The sequence below is a fragment of the Littorina saxatilis genome, linkage group LG6 (assembly GCF_037325665.1).
Source record: "Littorina saxatilis isolate snail1 linkage group LG6, US_GU_Lsax_2.0, whole genome shotgun sequence".
NCBI lineage: Eukaryota > Metazoa > Mollusca > Gastropoda > Littorinimorpha > Littorinidae > Littorina > Littorina saxatilis.
Window position 1 is genome coordinate 48,688,313 of NC_090250.1, and position 26,388 is coordinate 48,714,700.

At 41.7% G+C, this 26,388-nt stretch overlaps 1 protein-coding gene across 1 annotated transcript in view; it reads left to right on the forward strand.

Moving 5' to 3' along the window:
* Nucleotides 1–26,388, forward strand: part of LOC138969415 (N-alpha-acetyltransferase 15, NatA auxiliary subunit-like) — a 47,270-nt gene that overhangs the window by 7,625 nt on the left and 13,257 nt on the right. The window contains exons 4-14 of the mRNA XM_070342210.1: nucleotides 1,260–1,348; nucleotides 4,092–4,160; nucleotides 6,754–6,888; nucleotides 7,736–7,886; nucleotides 8,090–8,209; nucleotides 8,966–9,061; nucleotides 9,291–9,467; nucleotides 10,147–10,319; nucleotides 10,663–10,815; nucleotides 11,375–11,503; nucleotides 26,072–26,221. Coding sequence (XP_070198311.1) covers nucleotides 1,260–1,348; nucleotides 4,092–4,160; nucleotides 6,754–6,888; nucleotides 7,736–7,886; nucleotides 8,090–8,209; nucleotides 8,966–9,061; nucleotides 9,291–9,467; nucleotides 10,147–10,319; nucleotides 10,663–10,815; nucleotides 11,375–11,503; nucleotides 26,072–26,221 — 1,442 coding nt within the window. The remainder of the gene's footprint in view (nucleotides 1–1,259; nucleotides 1,349–4,091; nucleotides 4,161–6,753; nucleotides 6,889–7,735; nucleotides 7,887–8,089; nucleotides 8,210–8,965; nucleotides 9,062–9,290; nucleotides 9,468–10,146; nucleotides 10,320–10,662; nucleotides 10,816–11,374; nucleotides 11,504–26,071; nucleotides 26,222–26,388) is intronic.

A 26,388-nucleotide genomic window follows, 5' to 3' on the forward strand; every position in this document is an offset into this window, starting at 1 on the left:
TGTGCTTGGTGAAGCAGTGATAACTAACCTACGTGTTGCTGCAGAAGCTATGAATATGATATGTGTACTTACTGATCTGCAATGAGCTTATTGTTCAAATACATCTTATGTGTTCTTAAATTGGCAGTCATTCTTAATATTTTTGATCTAAAGTATTATTCCAAACTGTCTTTTACTTTAGATGAAACAGAATTAGAATCCCCTTATCTCCACCCTTTCATATCCTCTATTTCTCAACGCAAACAAAGTACCGGTACATGTATGTGTGATGGTACATATGGCGTGTGTTTCAAAAAGAAATGCTACTAATTTTGTCCTACCCCCCGCGGGTTAGGGGGAAGAATTTACCCGATGCTCCCCAGCATGTCGTAAGAGGCGACTAACGGATTCTGTTTCTCCTTTTACCCTTGTTAAGTGTTTCTTGTATAGAATATAGTCAATTTTTGTAAAGATTTTAGTCAAGCAGTATGTAAGAAATGTTAAGTCCTTTGTACTGGAAACTTGCATTCTCCCAGTAAGGTAATACATTGTACTACGTTGCAAGCCCCTGGAGCAAATTTTTGATTAGTGCTTTTGTGAACAAGAAACAATTGACAAGTGGCTCTATCCCATCTCCCCCCTTTCCCCGTCGCGATATAACCTTCGTGGTTGAAAACGACGTTAAACACCAAATAAAGAAAGAATAATGTTGTCCTGAGGCTACTAAAAAGTGCAGTTGCAGGTGGTCCCGCAGTGGGGCACTGCGGTTATGAAATTAAAGGCCCCTCCTGTTTTTGGAACCGCAGGAGCTTTCTAGTTTGCTGTTAGGTAGATTTTTGGTTCCTCTTTCCTGTCATGCTCTCTTTTTCTTCATGAATTCTTTTCTTTTTTCTGCCTTCTTGCTCATTCACCTGTATTTTTTCCAAAAATCTCTTCTCTTGCCGCTTGTCTCGCGATTCATGTATAGTTTAATCTGTTAGTGTTCTGATGTAAGTCCAGCAGTAGATAGGTTAAGCCTATTTTAACATACTGGAAACTGGTAATCTTCCAGTAGGTATTAATTTAGTTTTACTAAAGCCTGCTGGGACACAAGTAATGGGTTAGTGCATTTGTAAACAGGAATCGCTTGACAAGTGGCCCCCTTCATCCCCCCCTTCCTCGTCCTGATATGGCTCTGCGTAGTCGGCTGGACGTTAAGCAACAAATAAACAAACAAAAGTTGCAGGTGGGCAGCTCTGTGTAAATCATGAACGTTTGAATTCTCCTTAACCACGTGTCAGGTTGGCACGTGTATGGCTTGCTGCAGCGATCAGACCGCAAGTACGAGGAGGCCATCAAGTGCTACAGGAACGCCCTCAAGTGGGACAAGGTCAGACCCTGCATAATACATCATAGCGTGCTGCTTGACAGTACACAGTAGAGAGGGAGTTTGTATGACAGGGAACAGTGTGTACAGCCCTGAAAGTCTAACAAATGGTGTACTCGCCTTTGGCTAGTGATTCTGAAAATTTACTAGCCAGAGAGCAAACTTTACTTGCCGAAGGAACCATTTGTTTCAGCAACTTTACTCGCATTTGGCAAGTAGATGAACATTTCTACTCGCCATTTACATGTTTCTACTCACCATGGCGAGTAAAATACTCGCCACTTTCAGGCCTGGTGTACGTGGACAAATAGCTTTCAGTAAAATGTTGTAAGCAGAACAATGGTGACTGCGCGTGAGAGAGAAATGTTGTGTCTAACCTGCTCTCAAAATAGCCCTGCCCGGTACAATTCTGACAGCTAACTGTTCATCCACTCCTTTATCTGAAGACCACACAACAAAAAGTCCAATCTGCGATGCAGTTCATGATTGATTGAATTTGAAGCACATGGGTCAACTTCAGGCATGAAAATTCTCCGTATTTTCCATATTTTTGAAAAAAATAAACCGTATTTTTTTTTATTTTCCGTATTGTTCCTTTTTTTTAAATTTTTTATTTACAGTAAAACCTGAGTCTAGCGGACCCTTGTTGTAACGGCCACCTGCTACATACGGACAGTTTATCATGGCACGAACACGATTTCAACAATAACTAACCTTTAACGGGCGGACACCTGCCACTTACGGACGCGGACACGATTTTTCGGACCGTAGGAAGTGTAAACACTGTCACAAACGGACACAACGTACATAAAAACGCAACTTCGAAAACTCGACTGTTATGCAGTCAGTGCTCGGCAGCCGTAGCCGTAGCACAAATGGTTGTTGATTGGTTGTCCTGTCCCTTTTCTGACCAATCAGTGGCTTGTTTAGATGGAGACCCACTTTTGCTCACTCACTTTCGCTTCGCTCACTTTCGCTTTTCCGCATTAGACTACTGTGTTTGAAAATGGAATCTCCAGCAGGAAAAAGAAAAGCGTTGACTTTAGAGCAGCGTGTCGCTGCCTTGAAAAAACTAGATAGCGGCCAATCATGCCGAGATGTGGCGAAGGAGATGGGATGTGGTAAAACACAGATCGCGAGGATCAAATCGGAAAAAGAAGACGTGATGAAGGAGTGGGAGTCAGGTGCGCGAATCGACCAAAAAACTGTGAAACGTCGGAAAACGCAATATGAAGACCTGAACAACGTGGTATGGGAGTGGTTTTGTACTGCAAGATCGAGTAAGAATGCAACCATTTATCATTTACCACTCCCCCCTTCCCCCCTCCTACTAATCTCTGACTCGATCTCTCTCTCTTTGTAAGCAATCGTTCGAAGGAAACAATATTTAACACAGCTAAATTTCTGTTCCATGCATTTATGCTGAGACTAGAAAAACTGCATGAAACAAGAGCTGACCCAATTTGGTCGAGACACACTGCAGAATTTCCCGTTGAATGACTGATGAAGAGTCAGCTATTTTTAGCTTTGTGACGTCTGACTTGCGTAAGTTTGAATGCACAGTGTGTGTAGGGTAGGTGGGGGGGGGGGGGGGGGGTGTGTGTTGTTGTTGTTTACTACATGTATCATTTGTTTACTCACATTTTCAGTGAGTCTCATGTTCAATCCAATAAATACATACTACAGGACTGACAAAAAGTGTCTTGTTCATTTTACGTGCTCTTTGTAAAATATTGCCCCGGCCCCTCCACCTGTGAAGAAGGGACACCTGTCTAATAGGGACACTATTACCATTCCCCAAGGGTGTCCGTTAGAGACAGGTTTTACTGTATTTATTTATTTATTTTTTTTTTTTCCTAGTCATAGTTATAGTAAAATAGTTTTGGGGCCATGTTTGAATCCAATTTTAAGGCTCAGATAGCCCCAGATTGCACCAAATTGCACCCTTGAAAAAAATAATTTCCGGGGGGGCATATAGCATAGAAGCGGTGATGTTGTACAGATTGCTGGGACGTTGTATGACTTGTCTGGGGTGATGAGTGAGAAGTAGATCTATGTGTTTAAAAGTAAGTCAATTTCTTGTAACCAATTTAAGATGAACAATGGTGTATAGAAATTGTGCTGAAAGAGTAGCTGGCTTTCTGAAAATCATTGACAAAAATTGTACTGTGAACTTCATGAACATTGGATGGGGGGACTGTCAAAGGCACAAGTGTTTTGAACGGTGTAAGGCCAAAAAAAAATGTCTGTTTACGGTAACTCGACCGACCCTAGTTTTTAGGCCCGACCCTAATCTTTTTTTTGGATCGTCTGAAAAAACCCAAAAAACCCGCATCCAAAATAGAGCTGTTTGCAGAAGGGAGATAAGCTCAAAGTACTGTTAGGAGTAAAGGGTCGTCACTCGTGTTACTTCCTTTCAAAATGGATGCACGCAGTGGTGTTCGCCACCCGCTAGCTGTAAAGCTTGATAAGTGTTGTCATGAAAAGGATGGGGTGAAAATTATCAGTACCTATCCAGCGAGTTTTAGTATCATTAACGTTTTTCAACAGGCAAAAACAGGGATTGATGAGAAGAAATGAACTGTGAAACATCATAGAGAGGGGAGGAAAAAAAAAAAAATTGAAAAAAAAGCCGACCTACCGACCCTATTTTTTCACCCTATGTTACCATAAACAGACCTTTTTTTTTTTTTGGCCTAATAAGGTGTAATGTGCAATCAAGTCAGCCAAATATTGACTGTTGCAGGACAACCTGCAGATCCTGCGAGACCTGTCCCTGCTGCAAGTACAGATGCGTGACCTCGAAGGATACAGGGTAAGTACACGTCTTAATAATAGGACGCTTACCTTTTCGTCACAAGTGGTAACCTCCGTGAACACTGTACTTGGCTGCATTCACATTGTCTTGAAATTTCCAGCACATTTGTATTTTGCTGATCAAAATCCTGTTCTCAGATAATACTGCAGAATATTCAGGTAATACTACAGAAACATATCCTCATGCATTTGAGAGGTGGTGTATTTTTCTGTTTCAACATAAAGTTGTGGATGGTCGACTGGTTTGTCATATCATATTTTTTGTTAACAGGTTGTATGAAACTGGTTTATGGAATACTTAATGCTATTGCTGACATATGCTGCAGGTGATGCTATCAATAGATCCTTCTGACAGCTGTGAAGGGGGAATCTGTACTCTCCCCTCAACTTCACACGCTGTTTGCGGACACACTATTTCTGATGCAGTTTTCAGAATATTGTTTCTTTAGCTTATGTCTGGCTGGTTGGTTTTCACTTTACATTGTGACATGCTTTATGTCTGGCATGAAGATGTGGGATTTTGTTCCCAATTCAGATTTCATGGCTAAGTTTTGTCCACAATTTGTTCAGAACAATACTCAAAGTCTTACAATGGTTTTAAGAGGCTTTTACCTGATGTCGCAGTTCATCAGTCCTTGTCAGAAAAGCCAATACATCAGCATTCACATTCACCTGAAATGTCCAGTGTTTTACTGATTAGAAATTGATAAAACCAGAAATAAAGGTCAACTGGTCAGTCATACAACTTTTTTTTTAAAATAAAAAATGTGAGTTTCTGTTTCTTTCCTTGGTTGTTGTTGTTATTTTATCAGCCTTACAGTAACAAGTAACATTATTGCTGTGCGATTTGTTGCTTAGTTTGAGCACTAACTTTGTCTTCGTGACTGGTTTTTGTGTGTGCTTATTTTTTCACTTTTTTGGTAGAAGTGCTTTTTTAAAAAACACCTGATCACTGGTACATGCTGCACATGATGCTATCAATAGATCCTTCTGACAGCTGTGAAGGGGGAATCTGTACTCTCCCCTCAACTTCACACGCTGTTTGCGGACATATTACTTCTGATGCAGTTCTCAGAATATTGTTTCTTTAGCTTGTGTGTGGCTGGTTAGTTTTCACTTTACATTGTAACATGGTTTATGTCTGGTATGAAGATGTAGGATATTCCTTGTCAGATTCCGTGGTAAGGTTTTGTTCACAATTCGTTCAGGACAATACTCAAAGCAGTACAAAGATATTACATGCTCTTCTTGCCTTACAATGATTTGAGAGGCTTTTACTTGATGCTCAAGTTCATCAGTCCTTGTCAGAAAAGACAGTTCATCGGCATTCAGGTTCATTTGAAATGTCCAGTATTTCACTGATTAGAAATTGACAAAACCAGAAAAAAATGGGCATCTGGTAAATCATAGCAAGTTTGATTGCATTTGATACTTTTTCGTTTTCTTTGGTTGTTGTTTTTATATCATTATCAGCCTAACAAGTAACATTATTTCTGTGCGGTTGGTCCTTGGTTTGGGCGTTTACCTTGTCTACAGGACTGGTTTTTGTGAGAGTATTTTTTCCTTGTCTGGTACATGCTGCAGGTGATGCTATCAATAGATCCTTCTGACAGCTGTGAAGGGGGAATCTGTACTCTCCCCTCAACTTCACACGCTGTTTGCGGACTCACTATTTCTGATGCAGTTTTCAGTACATTGTTTCTTTTTGCTTAAATCTGGCTGTTTGGTTTTCACTTTACATTGTTACATGCTTCATGTCTGGCATGAAGATGCAGGATTTTTGTTCCCAAATCATTTCATGGGGAAGTTTTGTCCACAATTTATTCAGGATAATACTCAAAGCAGTACAAAGATATTGCATGCTCTTCTTGCCTTACAATGATTTTAAGTGGCTTTTTCTTGATGCTCAAGTTCAGCAGTCCTTGTCAGAAAAGAAAGTAAATCAGCATTCATGATTACTTGAAATTTCCAGAGTTTTGCTGATTAGAAATTGATAAAAATGGGGGGGGGGGGGGGGGGGGGGTCAACTGGTGAGTCATACCAGGTTTTATTACAGTTGACAGGTGTTTTTTTTCCTTGGTTGGTTGTTGTTTATACATCAGCCTAACAAGTAACATTAATGCTGTGCGATTGGTCCTTGGTTTGAGCGGTTATCTTGTCTACAGGACTGGTTTTTGTGGGAGAATGTTTTTCCTTGTCTGCACATGATGCTAGCAATAGATCCTTCTGACAGCGTGTGAAGGGGGAATCTGTACTCTCCCCTCAACTTCACACGCTGTTTGCGGACACATTACTTCTGATGCAGTTTTCAGTTTCTTTAAGCTTGCATCTTGCTAATTCATTTAAATTTATGATGTGGCATGTTTTAAGGACAGGCTGGACGTAACTAATCCTGCTTTTTCAGGCCTCATGGAAAAGTTATTCCACAATTCGATTAAGACAATACTTCAAAGAAGTATGTCTGTTCTGGCTGCCTTGCCATGCTTTTAAGAGGCTTTAGTCAGTGTTGACGTCTGCCAGGGTCTTCATAAAAGGATGTGACGGGATGTCTTTACTAGTGAGTAAAGCCCATGTGTTTGTTTTGTGTGCAGGACACCCGATACCAGCTGCTTGTGTTGCGGCCTGGCCAGCGAGCGTCATGGATCGGTTACGCCATGGCCTACCACCTGCTGAAGGACTACAGCATGGCGCTGCGCATCCTGGAGGAGTTCCGCAAAACACAGTCGGTCAGTGTCAGTAGATTGATAGGCTGCAGGGGTAGGGTGTGGGGAGAAACTATAAACATGATCAGTCAGTGGGGTTTTGCTAGGTATTTGTACATACAGTCACAGACACAGGGCCTGTATCTTCATGAATTCTTTTCCTTTTTCTGCCTTCTTGCTCATTCACCTGTATTTTTTCCAAAAATCTCTTCTCTTGCCGCTTGTCTCGCGATTCATGTATAGTTTAATCTGTTAGTGTTCTGATGTAAGTCCAGCAGTAGATAGGTTAAGCCTATTTTAACACACTGGAAACTGGTAATCTTCCAGTAGGTATTAATTTAGTTTTACTAAAGCCTGCTGGGACACAAGTAATGGGTTAGTGCATTTGTAAACAGGAATCGCTTGACAAGTGGCCCCCTTCATCCCCCCCTTCCTCGTCCTGATATGGCTCTGCGTAGTCGGCTGGACGTTAAGCAACAAATAAACAAACAAACAAACAGGGCCTGTAGCCATGGTCCAATCATGGATTGACAGTTTCTGCAGTCGAGGACAGTATGCTAAATCATGTAGCTTTCATTGTATGCTTACTCAGCTGTCGAACATACATAATGTGGAAATACAAAGAACGCTTGCATTGGAATGAATATCATGGTAGCGATAACGTTCTGAGTAAAATAATGAACAGACAAACTTGACTAACAATCAGAAAAAGGTGGATTACAGTCACAAACATCAAGGGAGACAAACTTGACTAACAATCAGAAAAAGGTGGATTACAGTCAGAAACATCAAGGGAGACAAAGAAGCAGAAAAGTAACGAAAAAGTCAGAAAGTTGTACAGGATAATTATGGGGATGGTGTGATGTTTCAGCAACCCAAAAGCCACGACTACGAGCACAGCGAGCTGCTGCTGTACCAGAACATGGTGATGCGTGACGCTGGCATGAACCAAGAGGCCCTGCAGCAGCTCGACCATTACGACCTGCAGATCGTAGACAGGCTCAGCGTCAGTGAAACCACAGGTGAGAGCACTTTTATCTGTCCCTGGCACAGTTTCAGACTGTGAGGGTTGGTACGCCGAGTTTTCATCTCAGTTGATGTCATTTGACTTTTACTAGACATTTGTTGTTGTTGTTTTTGTTTTGTTGTTGTTGTAGCTGAGATCTATTGCGACTATACATTTCCTGTTGTCTGATAACAATTGTGACGATACGTTTAATTCCAGCCGAGATTCAGCTGGAGCTGGGGCGCAAGATGGAAGCATCTTCCATCTACAGAGACCTCATCAACAGGAACCCTGAGAACTGGGCCTACTACAGGGGTTACGAACGATCCATGGCCTTAGGTACCAGTTTTTTACACCCCGTCACTGCTTTTCAGCATTTCTCTTCCCTCTCCCTTTCTCTACCCTTCGTCTCTTCCTCTCTTCTACTCTCTCTTCCATCTCCCTTTCACTACCCTTCGTCTCTTCCTCTCTTCTACTCTCTCTTCCATCTCCCTTTCTATTGACTGCTTCTGTCGACAGGCTTGTGATTGAACTTATATGGTCTACAAAGAATCAAACATGGCTATTCTGGTCTCTGTACTGCTTCTGTGTACAGGATGGAGATTGGATGTTGTTTCGTCCACAAAGGATCAAACATGATCCACCTCTTTCCTTTTATCTCTCTCTCTCTCGCTCTCTCTCTGTCTCTCTTTCTCTCTCTCTCTCTCTCTCTCTCTCTCTCTCTCTCTCTCTCTCTCTCTCTCTCTCTCTCTCTCTCTCTCTCTCTCTCTCTCTCTCTCTCTCTCTCTCTTTCTCGCTTCCGATTCCCTCGCTTTCACTCTTCCTTCCTCTACTACTTCCCAAAAGATTTGTGTTTATTGGTTGTTTGTTGGACCACGAAGAATCAAAAATAATCTGATGAATTTTGTTTATTTTTGAAGATGTAGGCATATTATGTTGAGCTGAAGAATGTTTGCGCAGAGAGCAAATCTATTAGGTAGAGCTTTTGTGGGGAGCTCTGGTGTGTGTGTGTGTGTGTGTGTGTGTGTGTGTGTGTGTGTGTGTGTGTGTGTGTTCATACAGCAGTTCATCAAGATATTTCCAACTGCTTTTCAGAAGATCCAGATGAGCGGTTGAAGTTCTACAAAGAGATTTCAGAACAGTTTCCTCGTGCTACCACACCGAGACGACTACCTCTGACATTCACCACAGGTAGGTTGCAAATTTACTCTCTCTCTCTCTCTCTCTCTCTCTCTCTCTCTCTCGCTCTCTTGCTGACAGCGAACGACAAGAAGAAGAAGCTGACATATTAGGACACATGCCCAAGCCACAGTTTGAGTTACCCCATCTATACACACACTCTCTCACACGCACATGTTGATGCAACTTCTATCTGTGAGCTGGCGGAGAGCTTGGAACTAACTTGGTGTGTGTTGTACAGGTGATACGTTCAGGACTGAGGTGGACCGCTTTCTGCAGAATGCGTTGCGGAAAGGCGTGCCCCCTCTGTTCGTGGTGCTGCGACCCCTGTACACTGACCTCGACAAGGTTAAGATCATCGAGGACCTGGCCCTGGGCTACGTCGACTGTCTCAAGGACACCGGCCGCTTCGACAAAGGTCAGTAGAAATTGTTCTGAGTGCACGGTTTTCAGATCAGCGAAGTATACACCGGTCAGTAACAGAAGAAGCAGCAGCGATGTTAGCCGTAGTACGAGTAGTGTTAGCAGCAGTATGAGAGTAGGACGGAAGGCTGGGCTTGTGCACTGTCGGAAAGCAGTATGTACAGAATTCCACACTATTACACATGTCTGGAGGAAGAGTTTTGGGCAGGTGGGGTTTGATGCCAAAGGCTAGCAAGCAGGCCTGTAGTTTTACATCACAAGAGATTTGGAAATTGAGGGATGAAGGTGATTCTGATAGGGGCATTTAAAAGTAAAAATACATGTACATTAGCTAGCAAATCACATTCTCTGATGCTTTGCTAGTAGTAGTACAGTAAGTTTGTGTGTGTTGTGCCCCTACTTTGCTCTGCTTAAAAAGGAGACATTTGGAATAGAAATGCTCAATGCTTTGGTTGGACATGCACCATCGTGTTGAAAGCGTTCAAGCTACGACACCCTTGCTGAGTGTGAGAATGTAACTCCACTGGCAGAGAGAAGTGGTAATGTAGAACCTTGGTGCATTGTTTGAACGAAACAGTGTTGTGGTTAAACTTGCAGAAGGCAGTATCCCTATTGATACTTTGTGTCCTTTGCTGTAGTGTTGTATTAGAACAATGGTGTGTCTGTGCTGACAGAGGGCAGCGGGGACGCAGAACCAGCGACGGCGTTGCTGTGGGTGTACTACTACCTGGCGCACCACTTTGACCAGAAGCGACAGCTGCAGCGCGCCATGGAGTTTGTGGACCTGGGGTTGGAACACACGCCCCTCCTCATTGAGCTCTACGTCCTCAAGGCCAAGATCTACAAGGTACACTGCACTAACACTTCTCTTCTAGCTAGCTGTCTAGGAGAACAGTGACTGTCGAGATCTGTGTAAAAGGTCCTATTTTGGTCAAAATAGATATAACATATAACATTTATGTATCAATCCATTTTACATAGAATTCCTGGTATTTTTTACGATTGAGCGCACGCAAACATACTCTTTTTTATAGTGTCTACCAAGCTCCTAATATGAGATTTAGTTGGCCTCGGGCGTTACATGGCTCAAAGAAGGAAAATCCAATGGTTAAACATCTTAAAATTAAATGTTTGTGTTTTAGCATGGGGGTGTTGTTGATGACAGAAGTGACAAAGTGTTTGTGTTTCAGCACGGGGGTGATGTTGACGAGGCGGTGCGGCTAATGGACGAGGCCCAGTCGCTGGACACTGCTGACCGCTACATCAACTCTAAGTGCGCCAAGTACATGCTGCGTGCCAACCTTTTGCAGGAGGCCTGTGACATGTGCTCCAAGTTTACCAGGGTGAGGACCGCTCTTCACGCATCACTTGTAGCGTTGACACAACATTTTTGCATATTTTGCACATTTGAAAACTCGCTGACACCCTGAATGGCGGGGTAAAAACGGTCATACACGTAAAAACCCACTCGTGCAAAAACATGAATGAATGTGGGAGTTTCAGCCCATGAACAAGGAGGAAGAAGAAAACTCACTGAAAAATGTTGTTGTATGGTGTATACAAACACATAATGTGCCTCTTTTTCCCCAATACTAATCCTATGCCTTTGTGCAGATGGGTAGCCATATAGCCGCAAAACCAATACTAATCCTATGCCTTTGTGCAGATGGCTAGCCATATAGCCGCAAAACCAATACTAATCCTATGCCTTTGTGCAGATGGCTAGCCATATAGCCGCAAAACCAATACTAATCCTATGCCTTTGTGCAGATGGGTAGCCATATAGCCGCAAAACCAATACTAATCCTATGCCTTTGTGCAGATGGGTAGCCATATAGCCGCAAAACCAATACACTCGGTAAGGTATGGTATTATGAATAATGATTGTGTGTGTGTGTGCAGGAGGGGGTGTCGGCGGTGGAGAGTCTGAACGAGATGCAATGCATGTGGTTCCAAACAGAGAGCGTTGCGGCCTATCAGCGCATGAACAAGTTCGGGGATGCCCTCAAAAAGTGTCACGAAGTCGACAGAGTAGGTCAACTCTTTTCTCCTCTTCTCTCTTGTTCCTCTTGTTTTCTTTGTTATTATTATTATTATGGTGAGCTTATATAGCGCGAACCACAGTTAATAGTGCTCTCCGCGCTTTACATACTAATTTCTGCCGTGTGACAGACAGACAAACAAACATTTTTTACACACAATATATAACGCATTCACATCGACCAGCAAACCTCGAGCCTGTTAGGCGAACATTCACTTTTCACGGCCTTTATTCCAAGTCACACGGGTATTTGATGGACATTTTTATGTTGTTGGAATCATTGGGATTATGTTAGTATCGGGGTTTTTGTTTGACACTGGTCACGGGTCATTGAAAGATAGCTCCGTTCCAATGACTTTCATGTAAATCACCGTAGATCGGTCCACATTTATGTATTAAAATAGGCTCCAAGCCAGCTAGGCCTACCGTGCACCCCCCTCAGGATCCAGCTTCATTAGGCTAGAGATATTCATTGGGGTCTACTGAACACGTTTTAACAAGTTCGCCACGAAAAAACTCATTCCCACTACTACTTATGCCCCTTTGTTTAAGGGTACCCCCTCGAACGCTAAATTTATCTGTGCAATCACAACAATGCACAGCTGCAATGAATGAACAGAGAACCACTTTTTTGAAATCAAAACAGTTACGTTGATCATTAATCTTGTACAAAATACCTATTACAGTGTTCAATGTTTGATAGGTTGGCTGTAGTGATGCTTGATAGTCGCGAACCGTCATTTTCACAGTGCGCAAAGCTTGTCAACTTTGATGAGTAAAAGGTTTCAACAAATTTGGGTTTTCTGTTTCATTTTTTAGAAACTACAATGCCTTTGGATAATTTCAAGCCCCATTTGGAATTCCTGAGAGGATTTGTTGCGACACCAGATGAGATATTTCTCCCCTACCCCCTAAACGTGAAATTTTAGGAAAATGTCAAAAAACATTTTTTATCAAATATTCATTATAACTTCTCACTGTTTTCCAATCAAATAACAAAAGTCATCACATTGACGACCAAAATAGTTCCTTTGTCCATCTTTTAATAGAATTACAACATTATTATAATCTTCTCAAGACTGAAATGTAAAAAATAAAACAAAATGTTCAGATAAATCATAGACATCTAACTGTCGCTTAAATATAGTGCTCTTGTTTCATAGTTTCTATATTCAAGGTAGATTAACATAAGAAAAACAATCTAAGAACTAATGGTTCTTCATGTAAGTGCAGAATGTTTGCTCATAAATGCAAATGTCTTATGAATCAATTTCAGCTTTATAGTAATAACATGAAAAAGTCATTGCAAAGATATCTGTCAACTTTTCTTTAAAAAAAAACCCACCCACACGCACGCACGCACGCACACGCACACACACACACACACACACACACACACACACACACACACGCACACACACACACACACACATCTCTCTCACACACACACATACACACATACATCTCACACACACACACACACACACACACACACACACACACACACACACACACACACACCACCTTATTGTCGCGCTATGTTAACGCTCACTGTCAGATTAAACTGGTCAGTTTATGACACTCACTGTCGTCATCTACATACTCGGTCTATAAACCCAGTACTCTCACTGTAGCTCAGTATATAGATCCCTCAATGCTGAGCGTTAACCTTCACAGCGAATATACATTAATTGAACCAATCAGAACGGAGAGATCTGACTAACTACTGCGCGACCACGTTCGACTCAAACCGAAAAGCATCTGCATGTGGCCTACATTTTTTTTTTTCTAGCATTTCTACAATATTTTAGCATGTTGTATTGTGTTTGAAGCCTAGAAAAAGAAGGGAGTTATGGTGCATTTTTGAAACAAGCGAGTGAAAGTGATAACCACAGGATTTCGTGCTTTTAAGTTACTTTCGTGACTCGCACGCTTCGAAACGTGCATCATAACTCCCTTATTTTATCATATTTGTGGCTCAAAACTTAGTATAATGTGAGAAAATACTGTGAAGATACTAAAACAACAACAGCATTACATGCACATAGGCCTACTTTAGTTTTAGGTCGGGACTGGTCGCTCTGTAATTAGTCAGAGCGGAAGTGAGCCACAGTGAGAGCTTTGAATGTACTTTCGATTCAATGACAATTGTCTGCATAATCAAGTAATCCCTACTGCGGCCAGTTCGTTTGTATTCAGTTACGAACACGGAACTAACCGCCAAGTTGGTTCTACTACATTTAATTTTTATTGCTTTCCTAAATTGAGGCAAACCTACTAACAACAAAAAGGACTTTAGTCTGGTAAATGGGATGTTAGTTGGTTGTCCCATAAATAAATTCTACGTTACTACGGCAAAATGGCAAGCAGTGGTCTATATTTACATATGTGCCATGAGTCAGTGTTTGGTATATGGTGGTAACACACACACACTTAAGCATAGCAAGGCGGTATAACACAAACACTCAGCAGAACCAGGCGCCATAACACACACACTCCCCTGCAGACTTCAGAATAAGGCGGTATAAAACACACATTCAACAGAACCAGGCTGTATGACACACACAATATGTAGAGAGACTAAGGCGGTATAACATAAACATTCAACAGAACAAGGCGGTATAACACAAACACACAACAGAACAAGGCGGTGTGACACAAACACTTAACAGGGAACAATTAAGGCGGTATAACAAAAACACTCAACAGAACAAGGCGGTATAACACAAACACTCAACAGAACAAGGCGGTATGACACACACAATCTGTAGAGAGACTGAGGCGGTATAACATAAACATTCAACAGAACAAGGTGGTATAACACAAACACTCAACAGAACAAGGTGGTATAACACAAACACTCAACAGAACAAGGCGGTATAACACAAACACTCAACAGAACAAGGCTGTATGACACACACAATCTGTAGCAAGACTGAGGCGGTATAACATAAACATTCAACAGAACAAAGCGGTATAACACAAACCAACTCAACAGAACAAGGCGGTATGACACACACAATCTGTAGAGAGACTGAGGCGGTATAACATAAACATTCAATTGAACAAGGCGGTATGACACACACAATCTGTAGAGAGACCGAGGCGGTATAACATAAACATTCAATTGAACAAGGCGGTATGACACACACAATCTGTAGAGAGACTGAGGCGGTATAACATAAACATTCAACAGAACAAGGTGGTATAACACAAACACTCAACAGAACAAGGTGGTATGACACACATAATCTGTAGAGAGACCGAGGCGGTATAACACAAACATTCAATTGAACAAGGCGGTATGACATACACAATCTGTAGATTAACTGAGGCAGTATAGCATTAACATTCAACAGAACAAGGCGGTATGACACACACAATCTGTAGAGAGACTGAGGCGGTATAACACAAACACTCAACAGAACAAGGCGGTATGACACACACACACACTCAACAGAACAAGGCGATATAAAACACACACTCAACAGAACAAGGCAGTAGGCCTATGACACACACACTCTCAACAGAACAAGGCGCGCAGTCTAACATAAAAACACTCAACAGAACAAGGCGGAATAACACATTAACACTCAACAGAACATGGTTGTATGACACACACACTCAACAGAGAGACTGAGGCAGTCTAACACAAACACTACAGAACAAGGCGGAAAGACACACACACTCAACAGAACAAGGCGGTATGACTGTGACACACTCTACAGAGAGACTGAGGCGGTCTAACACAAACACTCAACAGAACAAGGCCGTTTGACAAACAAACTCAACAGAACAAGGCGGTTTGACAAACAAACTCAACAGAACAAGGCGGTTTGACAAACAAACTCAACAGAACAAGGCGGTTTGACAAACAAACTCAACAGAGAGACAAGGCGGTAGGACACACACACTTTGTAGAGAGACTGAGGCGGTCTAACACAATCATTCAACAGAACAAGACTGTATGACACACACATTCAACAGAACAAGGGGGTATGACACACACACACTGAACTGAGAGACTGAGGCGGTCTAACACAAACACTCAACTGAACGAGTAATAACAAGTTACAATCGTGGGAATTTTTTTCCTGATTTTGTTTAATTTTTAATTTTGTTCATGTTGTTTGTCTATCTCAGTTGCATTCAGTCTGCTACAAGTATGAGTACAACCCTGATTGTTTACTCTTTCTCCTTCTTCATAGGTATTTTTCTTTTCTTAATCAAATTCTCCTATTTTCATTAACATGATAGATAAACCGATATCATATAAATCATAACATTTAAATAAAGAAAAAAATTCAGTACTTAAATTAATTTACTTTCTTACAGACTGAGGCAATTTAACAAAAACACTCAACAAAACAAGGCGGTAGAACACAAACATTAGGTATTTTTCTTTTCTTAATCAAATTCTAATATTTTCAATAACATGATAGATAAACGAATATAATATTAATCATATAACATTTAAATAAAAATTAAAAATTAAATAAAATCATACCATCAATTTACTCTCTTAGAGAGACTGAGGCGGTCTAACACAAACACTCAACAGAACAAGGCTGTATGACACACACACTCTGTAGAAAGACTCAGGATAGAATTTTATTTTTTTTCTCAGTTGCATGCAGGGTTAGGGTTAGGGTTAGGGTTAGAATTAGGGTTATGTTAAGTTTTACTTGGGTTTTTTTCTTTCGTAAAAGCGGGAAGCATCCTTCTTCATAGGTCTGTAATGGGAGTTAAACCTTAAAAGTCCATTTATGGTATGATTTTTGACATTTTACTAGTGATTGTAATGATATTTGTTTATTTACCATGTACTTAAAAATATCAGAATTTTATTAAGAAAAGAAAACAAACTATGAAGAAGGATGCTCCTCGCATTTAAAAAAGAAAAAAAAAAGGAAAATAAAAACGAAAAAAAGTTAAACCTAACCCTAACCCTAACCCTAACCCTAACCCTAACCCTACATGATTGAGTGAGAAAAAAAAATAAAAAAAGATTGTATCCCAAGTCTTTCTACAGAGTGTGTGTCATACCGCCTTGTTCTGTTGAGTGTTTGTTTTCTACTGCCTTGTTCTGTTGAATATTTGTGTTAGACCGCCTCAGTCTCTCTAAAAGAGTAAATTAATGGTAGGATTTTTTTTAATTTAATTTTTCTTAGAATATTATATTCGTTTATTTATCTATCATGTTCTTGAAAATATGAGAATTTGATTAAGAAAAGAAAAATACCTTCAATACCTTGAAGAAATAAGAAAAGAAAATAAAAAAATAAAAAAATAAAGGGTTGTGCTCATACTTGTAGCAGACTGAATGCAACTGTGGTAAAACAAATTTGTTTTACAAAATTAAAAATTAAAAGACATCAGCAAAGAAATCTCCACAATTGTTAATTGTAATTACTCGTTCTAACTTGAGTGTTTGTGTTAGACCGCCTCCGTCTCTCTGTTGAGTGTGTGTGTCATACCGACTTGTTCTGTTGAGTGTGTGTGTCATACCGCCATGTTCTGTTGAGTATGTGTGTCATACCGCCTTGTTTTGTTGAGTGTGTGTGTCATACCGCCTTGTTTTGTTGAGTATGTGTGTCATACCGCCTTGTTTTGTTGAGTGTGTGTGTCATACCGCCTTAATGTTCTGTTGAGTGTTTGTGCTATACTGCCTTGTTCTGTTTAGAGTTTGTGTTATACCGCCTCAGTCTCTCTAGAGATTGTGAGTGTCATACCGCCTTGTTCTATTGAGTGTGTGTGTCATACCGCCTTGTTCTGTTGAGTGTGTGTGTCATACCGCCATGTTCTGTTGAGTGTGTGTGTCATACCGCCTTTTTCTGTTGAGTGTTTGTGTTAGACCGCCACAGTCTCTCTGCAGAGTGTGTGTCATACTGCCTTGTTCAGCTGTTGAGTGTGTGTGTTAGACCGCCTTAGTCTCTCTGTTGAGTGTTGTGTCATTCCGCCATGTTCTGTTGAGTGTTTGTTCTCATACTTTCATGTTATTGAAAATATGAGATATGCCTTGTTCTGTTGAGTGTTTGTGTTAGACCGCCTCAGTCTCTCTGTTGAGTGTGTGTGTCATATATCGCCTTGTTCTGTTGAGTGTGTGTGTTATTAGACCGCCTCAGTCTCTCTGCAGAGTGTGTGTCATACTGCCTTGTTCAGCTGTTGAGTGTGTGTGTTAGACCGCCTTAGTCTCTCTGTTGAGTGTTGTGTCATTCCGCCATGTTCTGTTGAGTGTTTGTTCTCATACTTTCATGTTATTGAAAATATGAGATATGCCTTGTTCTGTTGAGTGTTTGTGTTAGACCGCCTCAGTCTCTCTGTTGAGTGTGTGTGTCATATATCGCCTTGTTCTGTTGAGTGTGTGTGTTATACCTCCTCAGTCTCTCTGTAGAGTGTGTGTGTCATATACCGCCTTGTTCTGTTGAGTGTTTGTGTTAGACCACCTCAGTCTCTCTGTTGAGTGTGTTAGTGTCATACCGCCTTGTTCTGTTGAGTGTGTGTGTGTGTGTCATACCGCCTTGTTCTGTTGAGTGTGTGTGTTATACCGCCTCAATCTCTCTGTAGAGTGTGTGTGTCATATCGCCTTGTTCTGTTGAGTGTGTGTGTTAGACCGCCTCAGTCTCTCTGCAGAGTGTGTGTGTGTCATACCGCCTTGTTCTGTTGAGTGTGTGTGTCATACCGCCTTGTTCTGTCGAGTGTGTTTGTCACAGTCATACCGCCTTGTTCTGTTTAGTGTTTGTGTTAGACCGCGCCTCAGTCTCCCTACAGATTGTATGTGTCATACCGCCTTGTTCTGTTGAATATGTGTGTCATACCCCTTTGTTCTGTTAAATGTTTGTGTTATGCCGCCTCAGTCTCTCTACAAAGTGTGTGTGTCCTATACCGCCTTGTTTTGTTGAGTGTGTGTGTCCTACCGCCTTGTTCTGTTGAGTGTGTGTGTCCTACCGCCTTGTTCTGTTGAGTGTGTGTGTCATACCGCCTTGTTCTGTTGAGTGTTTGTGTTATATACCGCCTCAGTCTCTCTGTTGAGTGTGTGTGTCCTACCGCCTCATTTTGTTGAGTGTGTGTGTCATACCGCCTTGTTCTGTTGAGTGTTTGTGTTATATACCGCCTCAGTCTCTCTGTTGAGTGTGTGTGTCATACTGCCTGGTTCTGTTGAGTGTTTGTGTTAGTCCGCCTCTCAGTCTTTCTACAGAGTGTGTGTGTCATACCGCCTTATAATTACTCTGCAGCCTGCAGAGTGCATGTGTGTGTTATGGCGCCTGGTTCTGCTGAGAGTTTGTGTTATACCGCCTTGCTCTGCTCAGTGTGTGTGTTACTGTATCACCTTATACCAAACACTGACTGGCACAATATATAGACCACTGCTTGCCATTTTTCCGTAGTAACGCAGAATTTATTTATGGGACAACCACAACTAACATCCCATTTACCAGAGTAAAGTCCCTTTTGTTGTCAGTAGGTTTGCCTCAGTCTAGGAAAGCAAAAAAAAAAAATTAAAAGTAGTAGAACCAGTTCCGTGTTCGTAACTGAATACAAACTAACTGGCCGCAGTAGTGATTACTTGATCATGCGGACAATTGTCATTGAATCGAAAGTACATTCAAAGCTCTCACTGTGGCTCACTTCCGCTCTGACTAATTACAGAGCGACCAGTCTCGACCTAAAACTAAAGTAGGCCTATGTGCATGTAATGCTGTTGTTGTTTTAGTATCTTCACAGTATTTTCTCACGTTATACTAAGTTTTGAGCCACAAATATGATAAAATAAGGGAGTTATGATGCACGTTTCGAAGCGTGCGAGTCACGAAAATAAAAAGCACAAAATCCTGTGGTTATCACTTTCACTCGCTTGTTTCAAAAATGCACCATAACTCCCTTCTTTTTCTAGGCTTCAAAAGCAATACAACATGCTAAAATATTGTAGAAATGCTAGAGAAAAAAAATGTAGGCCACATGCAAATGCTTTTGTTTGAGTCGAACGTGGTCGCGCAGTAGTTAGTCAGATCTCTCCGTTCTGATTGGTTCAATTAATGTATATTCGCTGTGAAGGTTAACGCTCAGCATTGAGGGATCTATATACTGAGCTACAGTGAGAGTACTGGGTTTATAGACCGAGTATGTAGATGACGACAGTGAGTGTCATAAACTGACCAGTTTAATCTGACAGTGAGCGTTAACATAGCGCGACAATAAGGTGCACACACACACACACACACACACACACACACACACACACACACACACACACATACACACACTCACTCACACATACACACACACACTCACACACACACATACACACACACACACACAAACACACACACAGACACACACACACACACACACACACACACACACACACACACACACACACACACACACACACACACACACACACACACACACACACACACACACACACACACACACACACACACACACACACACACACACACACACACACACACACACACACACACACACACACACACACACACACACACACACACACACACACACACACACACACACACACACACACACACACACACACACACACACACACACACACACACACACACACACACACACACACACACACACACACACACACACACACACACACACACACACACACACACACACACACACACACACACACACACACACACACACACACACACACACACACACACACACACACACACACACACACACACACACACACACACACACACACACACACACACACACACACACACACACACACACACACACACACACACACACACACACACACACACACACACACACACACACACACACACACACACACACACACACACACACACACACACACACACACACACACACACACACACACACACACACACACACACACACACACACACACACACACACACACACACACACACACACACACACACACACACACACACACACACACACACACACACACACACACACACACACACACACACACACACACACACACACACACACACACACACACACACACACACACACACACACACACACACACACACACACACACACACACACACACACACACACACACACACACACACACACACACACACACACACACACACACACACACACACACACACACACACACACACACACACACACACACACACACACACACACACACACACACACACACACACACACACACACACACACACACACACACACACACACACACACACACACACACACACACACACACACACACACACACACACACACACACACACACACACACACACACACACACACACACGCACACACACATGCACACACACATGCACACACACAATCTTAGACTCTTTTTGGAGCAAGAAAGTCAAGTTCACAGGACAAGTTCGTCCGATTCACAGTCAGATTCAGATTCAAGTGAATCGTCCAGTCCATTTAGGAACAGTGGTGCCTCCTTCTCCTTCTCTCCATTCTCGTGAACCTCAGTGAGCAGGCTATCAATCTGTGAGAGAACCAACTCTTCATTTTCTTCAGTCCAAAGAGGTTCAAGGATTCCATTGTTCAGTATCCTTCCATGACCATCAGTGGGGTTGGGAATCTGTGGGAGTAGCAGGTGAGCGCGCTTCCATGTGGCTGTCTGGTAGTTGGCCCTTCTTGCATGTTGTTTGAGGCTCTTGTGGCAGAGACGGCGCTGACTGAGTCACAGCCAGTAAAGGCGAAGAGAAAGCAAGACAGAACAGTGAGGTCGCGGGAGTTCTTCTGCAAGGGCAGCAATAATGAGCAAACGTTTCCTATTTGCTTTTCCCGTGTCAAAGAGCAACGTGATTTCTCCTTGCTGGCCAGCATAATGCAAGAGAATGAAGAACACGTCGCTGTCTTGGCTCTTTACTTTGATGGTCTGGTAGCCTTTTTGAATGCCATACTGACAGTACACGATGATTCTTGAGTACGTTTTTTCTTGGCTGGATGTCAGATCATTTAGTAGTTCCCTTTCTGTCTTGATGCCACCAGATGACGTCAGCTGACCAGAACAACATTCCTTCTTTTGAATTTGTCTGCCATGGCGTCCCTGCTCCAAACCTCCAACAGAAATTTTATGAATTGCGACTTCTTTTCGTCATTTGACAAGAAGGCTGTCTCCAGAAAGATTTTGTTCTCTCACTAGAACCCCTCATCTCTGCTCAAGACGAAATCTGTTGTCTTTGCAAGAACTCAAAGACTTGCAAGCAGATCTGTCGAAAACTTGTTGGTACCAGAGCCTTCACAAAGGATACAAGACCATCAAATAAAGAGCCCAGACAGCGACGTGTTCTTCATTCTCTTGCATTAGGCTGGCCAGCAAGGAGAAATCACATGGTTCTTTGACACGGGCAAAGCAAATAGGAAATGCTCAACATCGCTACCCTTGCAGAAGAACTAACGCGACCTCACTGTTCTGTCTTGCTTTCTCTCTTCGCCTTTACTGGCTGTTACTCAGTCAGCGCCTTCTATGAAAATGGAAAGGTATCCGGTCAAAATCCTGCAGCAGAAACCCAAGTTTGTGAAAACGTTCAGAAGAATGGGTGAATCATGGGAGATGAAGAAAGAGCTGCTGGATGTGCTGTAGTTCAAATGCTCAATCTACGGTGTCACAGTGTCGATGCAGTACGCCACCAGATGGTGGTGGAGAAACGTGACTCGGGTGGAGGCATTCGAGCGGATCTGAACATTGACCTCGCCACATTTCCGCAGAAGCAGCTTGACTCAGCTGGGGGGGCATCACTGGTTTCCACTCAAAACAATATCCGGCTTTTTGTGAAAGTTGAGGCGGCACTGTCATACCCTCATTTGTTGATCAAAAGACGATCAAATAAAGAGCCCAGAGAGCGACGTGTTCTTCATTCTCTTGCATTATGCTGGCCGGCTAGGAGAAATCACATTGCCACAAAAGCCTCAAATAACATGCAAGAAGGGCCAACTACCAGACAGCCACCTGGAAGCGCGCTCACCTGCCACTCCCACAGGTTCCCAACCCCACTCATGGTCATGGAAGGATGCTGAACAATGGAATCCTTGAGCCTCTTTGGACTGAAGAAAATGAAGAGTTGGTTCCCTCACAGACAATTATTGATAGCCTGCTCAATGAGGTTCACAAGGAAGGAGAGAAGGATGAAGAGGCACCACTGTTCTTTGAAATTCTGTGCAATGACTTGTTCATGTTATTTCTATAAAGCTGAAATTGATTCATAAGAAATGTGCATTTATGAGCAAACATTCTGCACTTACAATGAAGAAACATTATTTCTTTGATTGTCTTTCTTGTGTTAATCTATCTGTAATATGGAAACTATGAAGCAAGAGCATTATATGTAAGGGACAGTTAGAATGGAATCCTTGAGCCTATGTGGACTGAAGAAAATGAAGAGTTGGTTCTCTCACTGACAGTTATTGATAGCCTGCTAAATGAGGTCAACGAGGAAGGAGAGAGGGGGGAGAAGGCACCACTGTTCCTTAATGGACTGGACGATTCACTTGAATCTGAATCTGACTTTGAATCGGACTAACTTGTCCTGTGAACTTGACTTTCTTGCTCCAAAAACAGTCTAAGATTGATTGTGTGTGTGTGTGTGTGTGTGTGTGTGTGTGTGTGTGTGTGTGTGTTTGTGTGTGTTTGTGTGTGTGTGTTTGTGTGTGTGTGTGTGTGTGTGTGTGTGTGTGTGTGTGTGTGTTTGAAAGAAAAAGTTGACATAGTTCTTTGCAATGACTTTTTTATGTTACTTCTATAAAGCTGAAATTGATTCATGACATTTGCATTTATGAGCAAACATTCTGCACTTACATAAAGAAACATTAGTTCTTAGATTGTCTTTCTTATGTTAATCTAACTTTAATCATGGAAACTAAGAACAGACCTGTTTACCCTCCCGGATTGTCCGGAATTATTACGGATTTGGGGTCTAAATTCCGGTATTACGGAAATCTACCAAAAATTCCGGAAATTGCGGTCAAGAGAATCTTTTTCGTGGGTGAAAATTCGAAGTCGAAATTGTGGTAGTCACCAGGACTGTGATTTCAAGGCTGACCGAAACAGCCTTTTCTGCGCATGTGTACAGCAAGGTATTTGTCGGATTCCGCGGTTTTGAGATCGACATTGGTCCGAAGGGTAATTTTGGGCCGATCTCTGTGGGGACGAAATGCCAACCAAAAAAGCGAAAGTTGTACAGGAATATCGGCAAAACTATTAAGTCAAGTGGCGGTGTCTGGTGAAGTTTAAGAAGAGCGAACCACATTCATTTTGGTGATCGACTTGAGATCAGTGCAACAACAAAGCTAGTCAGTTAGCGTAGCTAGACGCAGCATTAGTTTTAACAAAATGCAGTACACAAATGAACATGGAAACAAACAAAAACACGAAATTATGTTTGGCAAAACATGAGCCTGCTTTGCATCGAGTTTATTTGATTTAGGTCTCTACTTCCACAGAATCTCCCGGACCTGCGAACCGATCTCTCACTACGGTCAGTCACGCCAGAGACATAGATGTAGGTCTATGGTCGCGCTCATCAGTTACTTGGCTGTTGCCGAAATTCAAGTCTTTCTGAGTCTAAAACTGATCTCCATTAATATTTCTCCAATATAGCAAAGATCACAGTTCTTTGAATCGAAAAACTTACAACAACATGTTTAAAGGAAATAAACGAATCGGTCCTCTAAAATTAAAGGTAGCTTCTGAAGAGATCGAGTTATTATGACTATTAATGCAGGATGTCTGATGTGACAGAATGTAAGGTGGTTTTGTTCACATGCATCTTGACTGTAAATAGTCCAAGGGCGAAGTACGGGGGGGGGGGGGGGGGGGATACAGGGGTTCCGGACACCACCCCCCCCCCCCCCCCTTGCTGTCAAAAAAGCAACAAAAAACACAAAAATTCAGTCTGTGGGAAAAAACAAAACATTTTCTGTCTGTGAAATTTTTGTTTTTGTCAGAAGCAGATATCAATGAAGATAAATTGCCATTATTTAATATTAACTTTAAAAGAAATAACGAGTGGCTGCTGACACCAGTTTATCATGTTTAAAATCAAGGATAAGCCACAAATTGTTAATAAAATAGCTAAAATTCTTCAGCCAGACCCCCCAACCCCTGGACCCCAGGTTGTACCCCCCCCCCCCCCCCTCTAGCTCTCTTGCTCCGCCCCTGAATACTGTTATTTTTTAGTTTTTTTTTTAGATAAAGTAAACTTGTCTTTGTTAACTTGCATATGTATCAGGTGTCTTGTGTTGTGTGTTTGTGGTGTGTGTGATCGAGCTTCTGTGTGTGTAGTACAATACTGTTAAACATGGTTATCAATTTTGTACTTTTTTTGCATGGTAGTGCGCGAATTAACGTGTCGTTTAATCATTTTCGAGCTGGTTTATGGTTGATAAAAAAGATTACTCAAAGATGCCTCAAATTACGGAAAAGTAACAGTTGCATTCCTGATTTTCATGTGGGGGGGTAAACAGGTCTGTAAGAAGCAAGAGCATTATATGTAAGGGACAGTTAGAATAGATGTCTATATCTGAACATTTTGTTTTATGTTTTACATGTCAGTCTTGAGAAGATTATAATAATGTTGTAATTCTATTAAAAGATGAACAAAGGAACTATTTTAGTCGCCAATGTGATTACTTTTGTTATTTGATTGGAAAACAGTGAGAAGTTATAATGAATATTTGATAAAAAATGTTTTTTGACATTTTCCTAAAATTTCACGTTTAGGGGGTAGGGGAGAAATATCTCATCTGGTGTCGCAACAAATCCTCTCAGGAATTCCAAATGGGGCTTGAAATTATCCAAAGGCATTGTAGTTTCTAAAAAATGAAACAGAAAACCCAAATTTGTTGAAACCTTTTACTCATCAAAGTTGACAAGCTTTGCGCACTGTGAAAATGACGGTTCGCGCCTATCAAGCATCACTACAGCCAACCTATCAAACATTGAACACTGTAATTGGTATTTTGTACAAGATTAATGATCAACGTAACTGTTTTGATTTCAAAAAAGTGGTTCTCTGTTCATTCATTGCAGCTGTGCATTGTTGTGATTGCACAGATAAATTTAGCGTTCGAGGGGGTACCCTTAAACAAAGGGGCATAAGTAGTAGTGGGAATGAGTTTTTTCGTGGCGAACTTGTTAAAACGTGTTCAGTAGACCCCAATGAATATCTCTAGCCTAATGAAGCTGGATCCTGAGGGGGGTGCACGGTAGGCCTAGCTGGCTTGGAGCCTAAAAGTAATTGGTGATTTTAGCCGACAAACAGCCTCTTGAAAGCTCCCTGAATTTAGTCGTAATTTACAGAAAATGTTTAAAATGATGCATTGATTTATTGAAGACAGGTTATGACAAAGCAGAATCTTAGGCTATCGAAGTTGTGGAAGTTCTTTAGGTGTAATTGTTTGTCACATAATCTGTGGTGATTTCAGTTTGCTTGTGCTGTCATGGATTAAAAACTAAAGCTGTGGCATTGGTACATTTTCTGATATTTTTGTTCTTTTTCTCTTTGCAGCATTTTACAGAAATCATTGAAGATCAGTTTGACTTCCACACATACTGCATGCGAAAGATGACGTTGCGAGCGTACGTCAGTTTACTGCGGTTGGAAGACAAGTTGCGGAGTCACAACTTCTACTTCAAGGCGGCTAAGATGGCAATACAGGTAAGGGTTGGACAAGAACAAGAATTAAATCATTGTGTGAAAGTGTGTGCATCTAAATCAAATGTTCTTGTCAAGAAACCCACTATGTCACACAATAACAAAAGCAAAGGGAAGCAAGAAAAGAACTTGGTGTCAAGCAGCAGAGGCACTTTTTATGGTGTCATGTA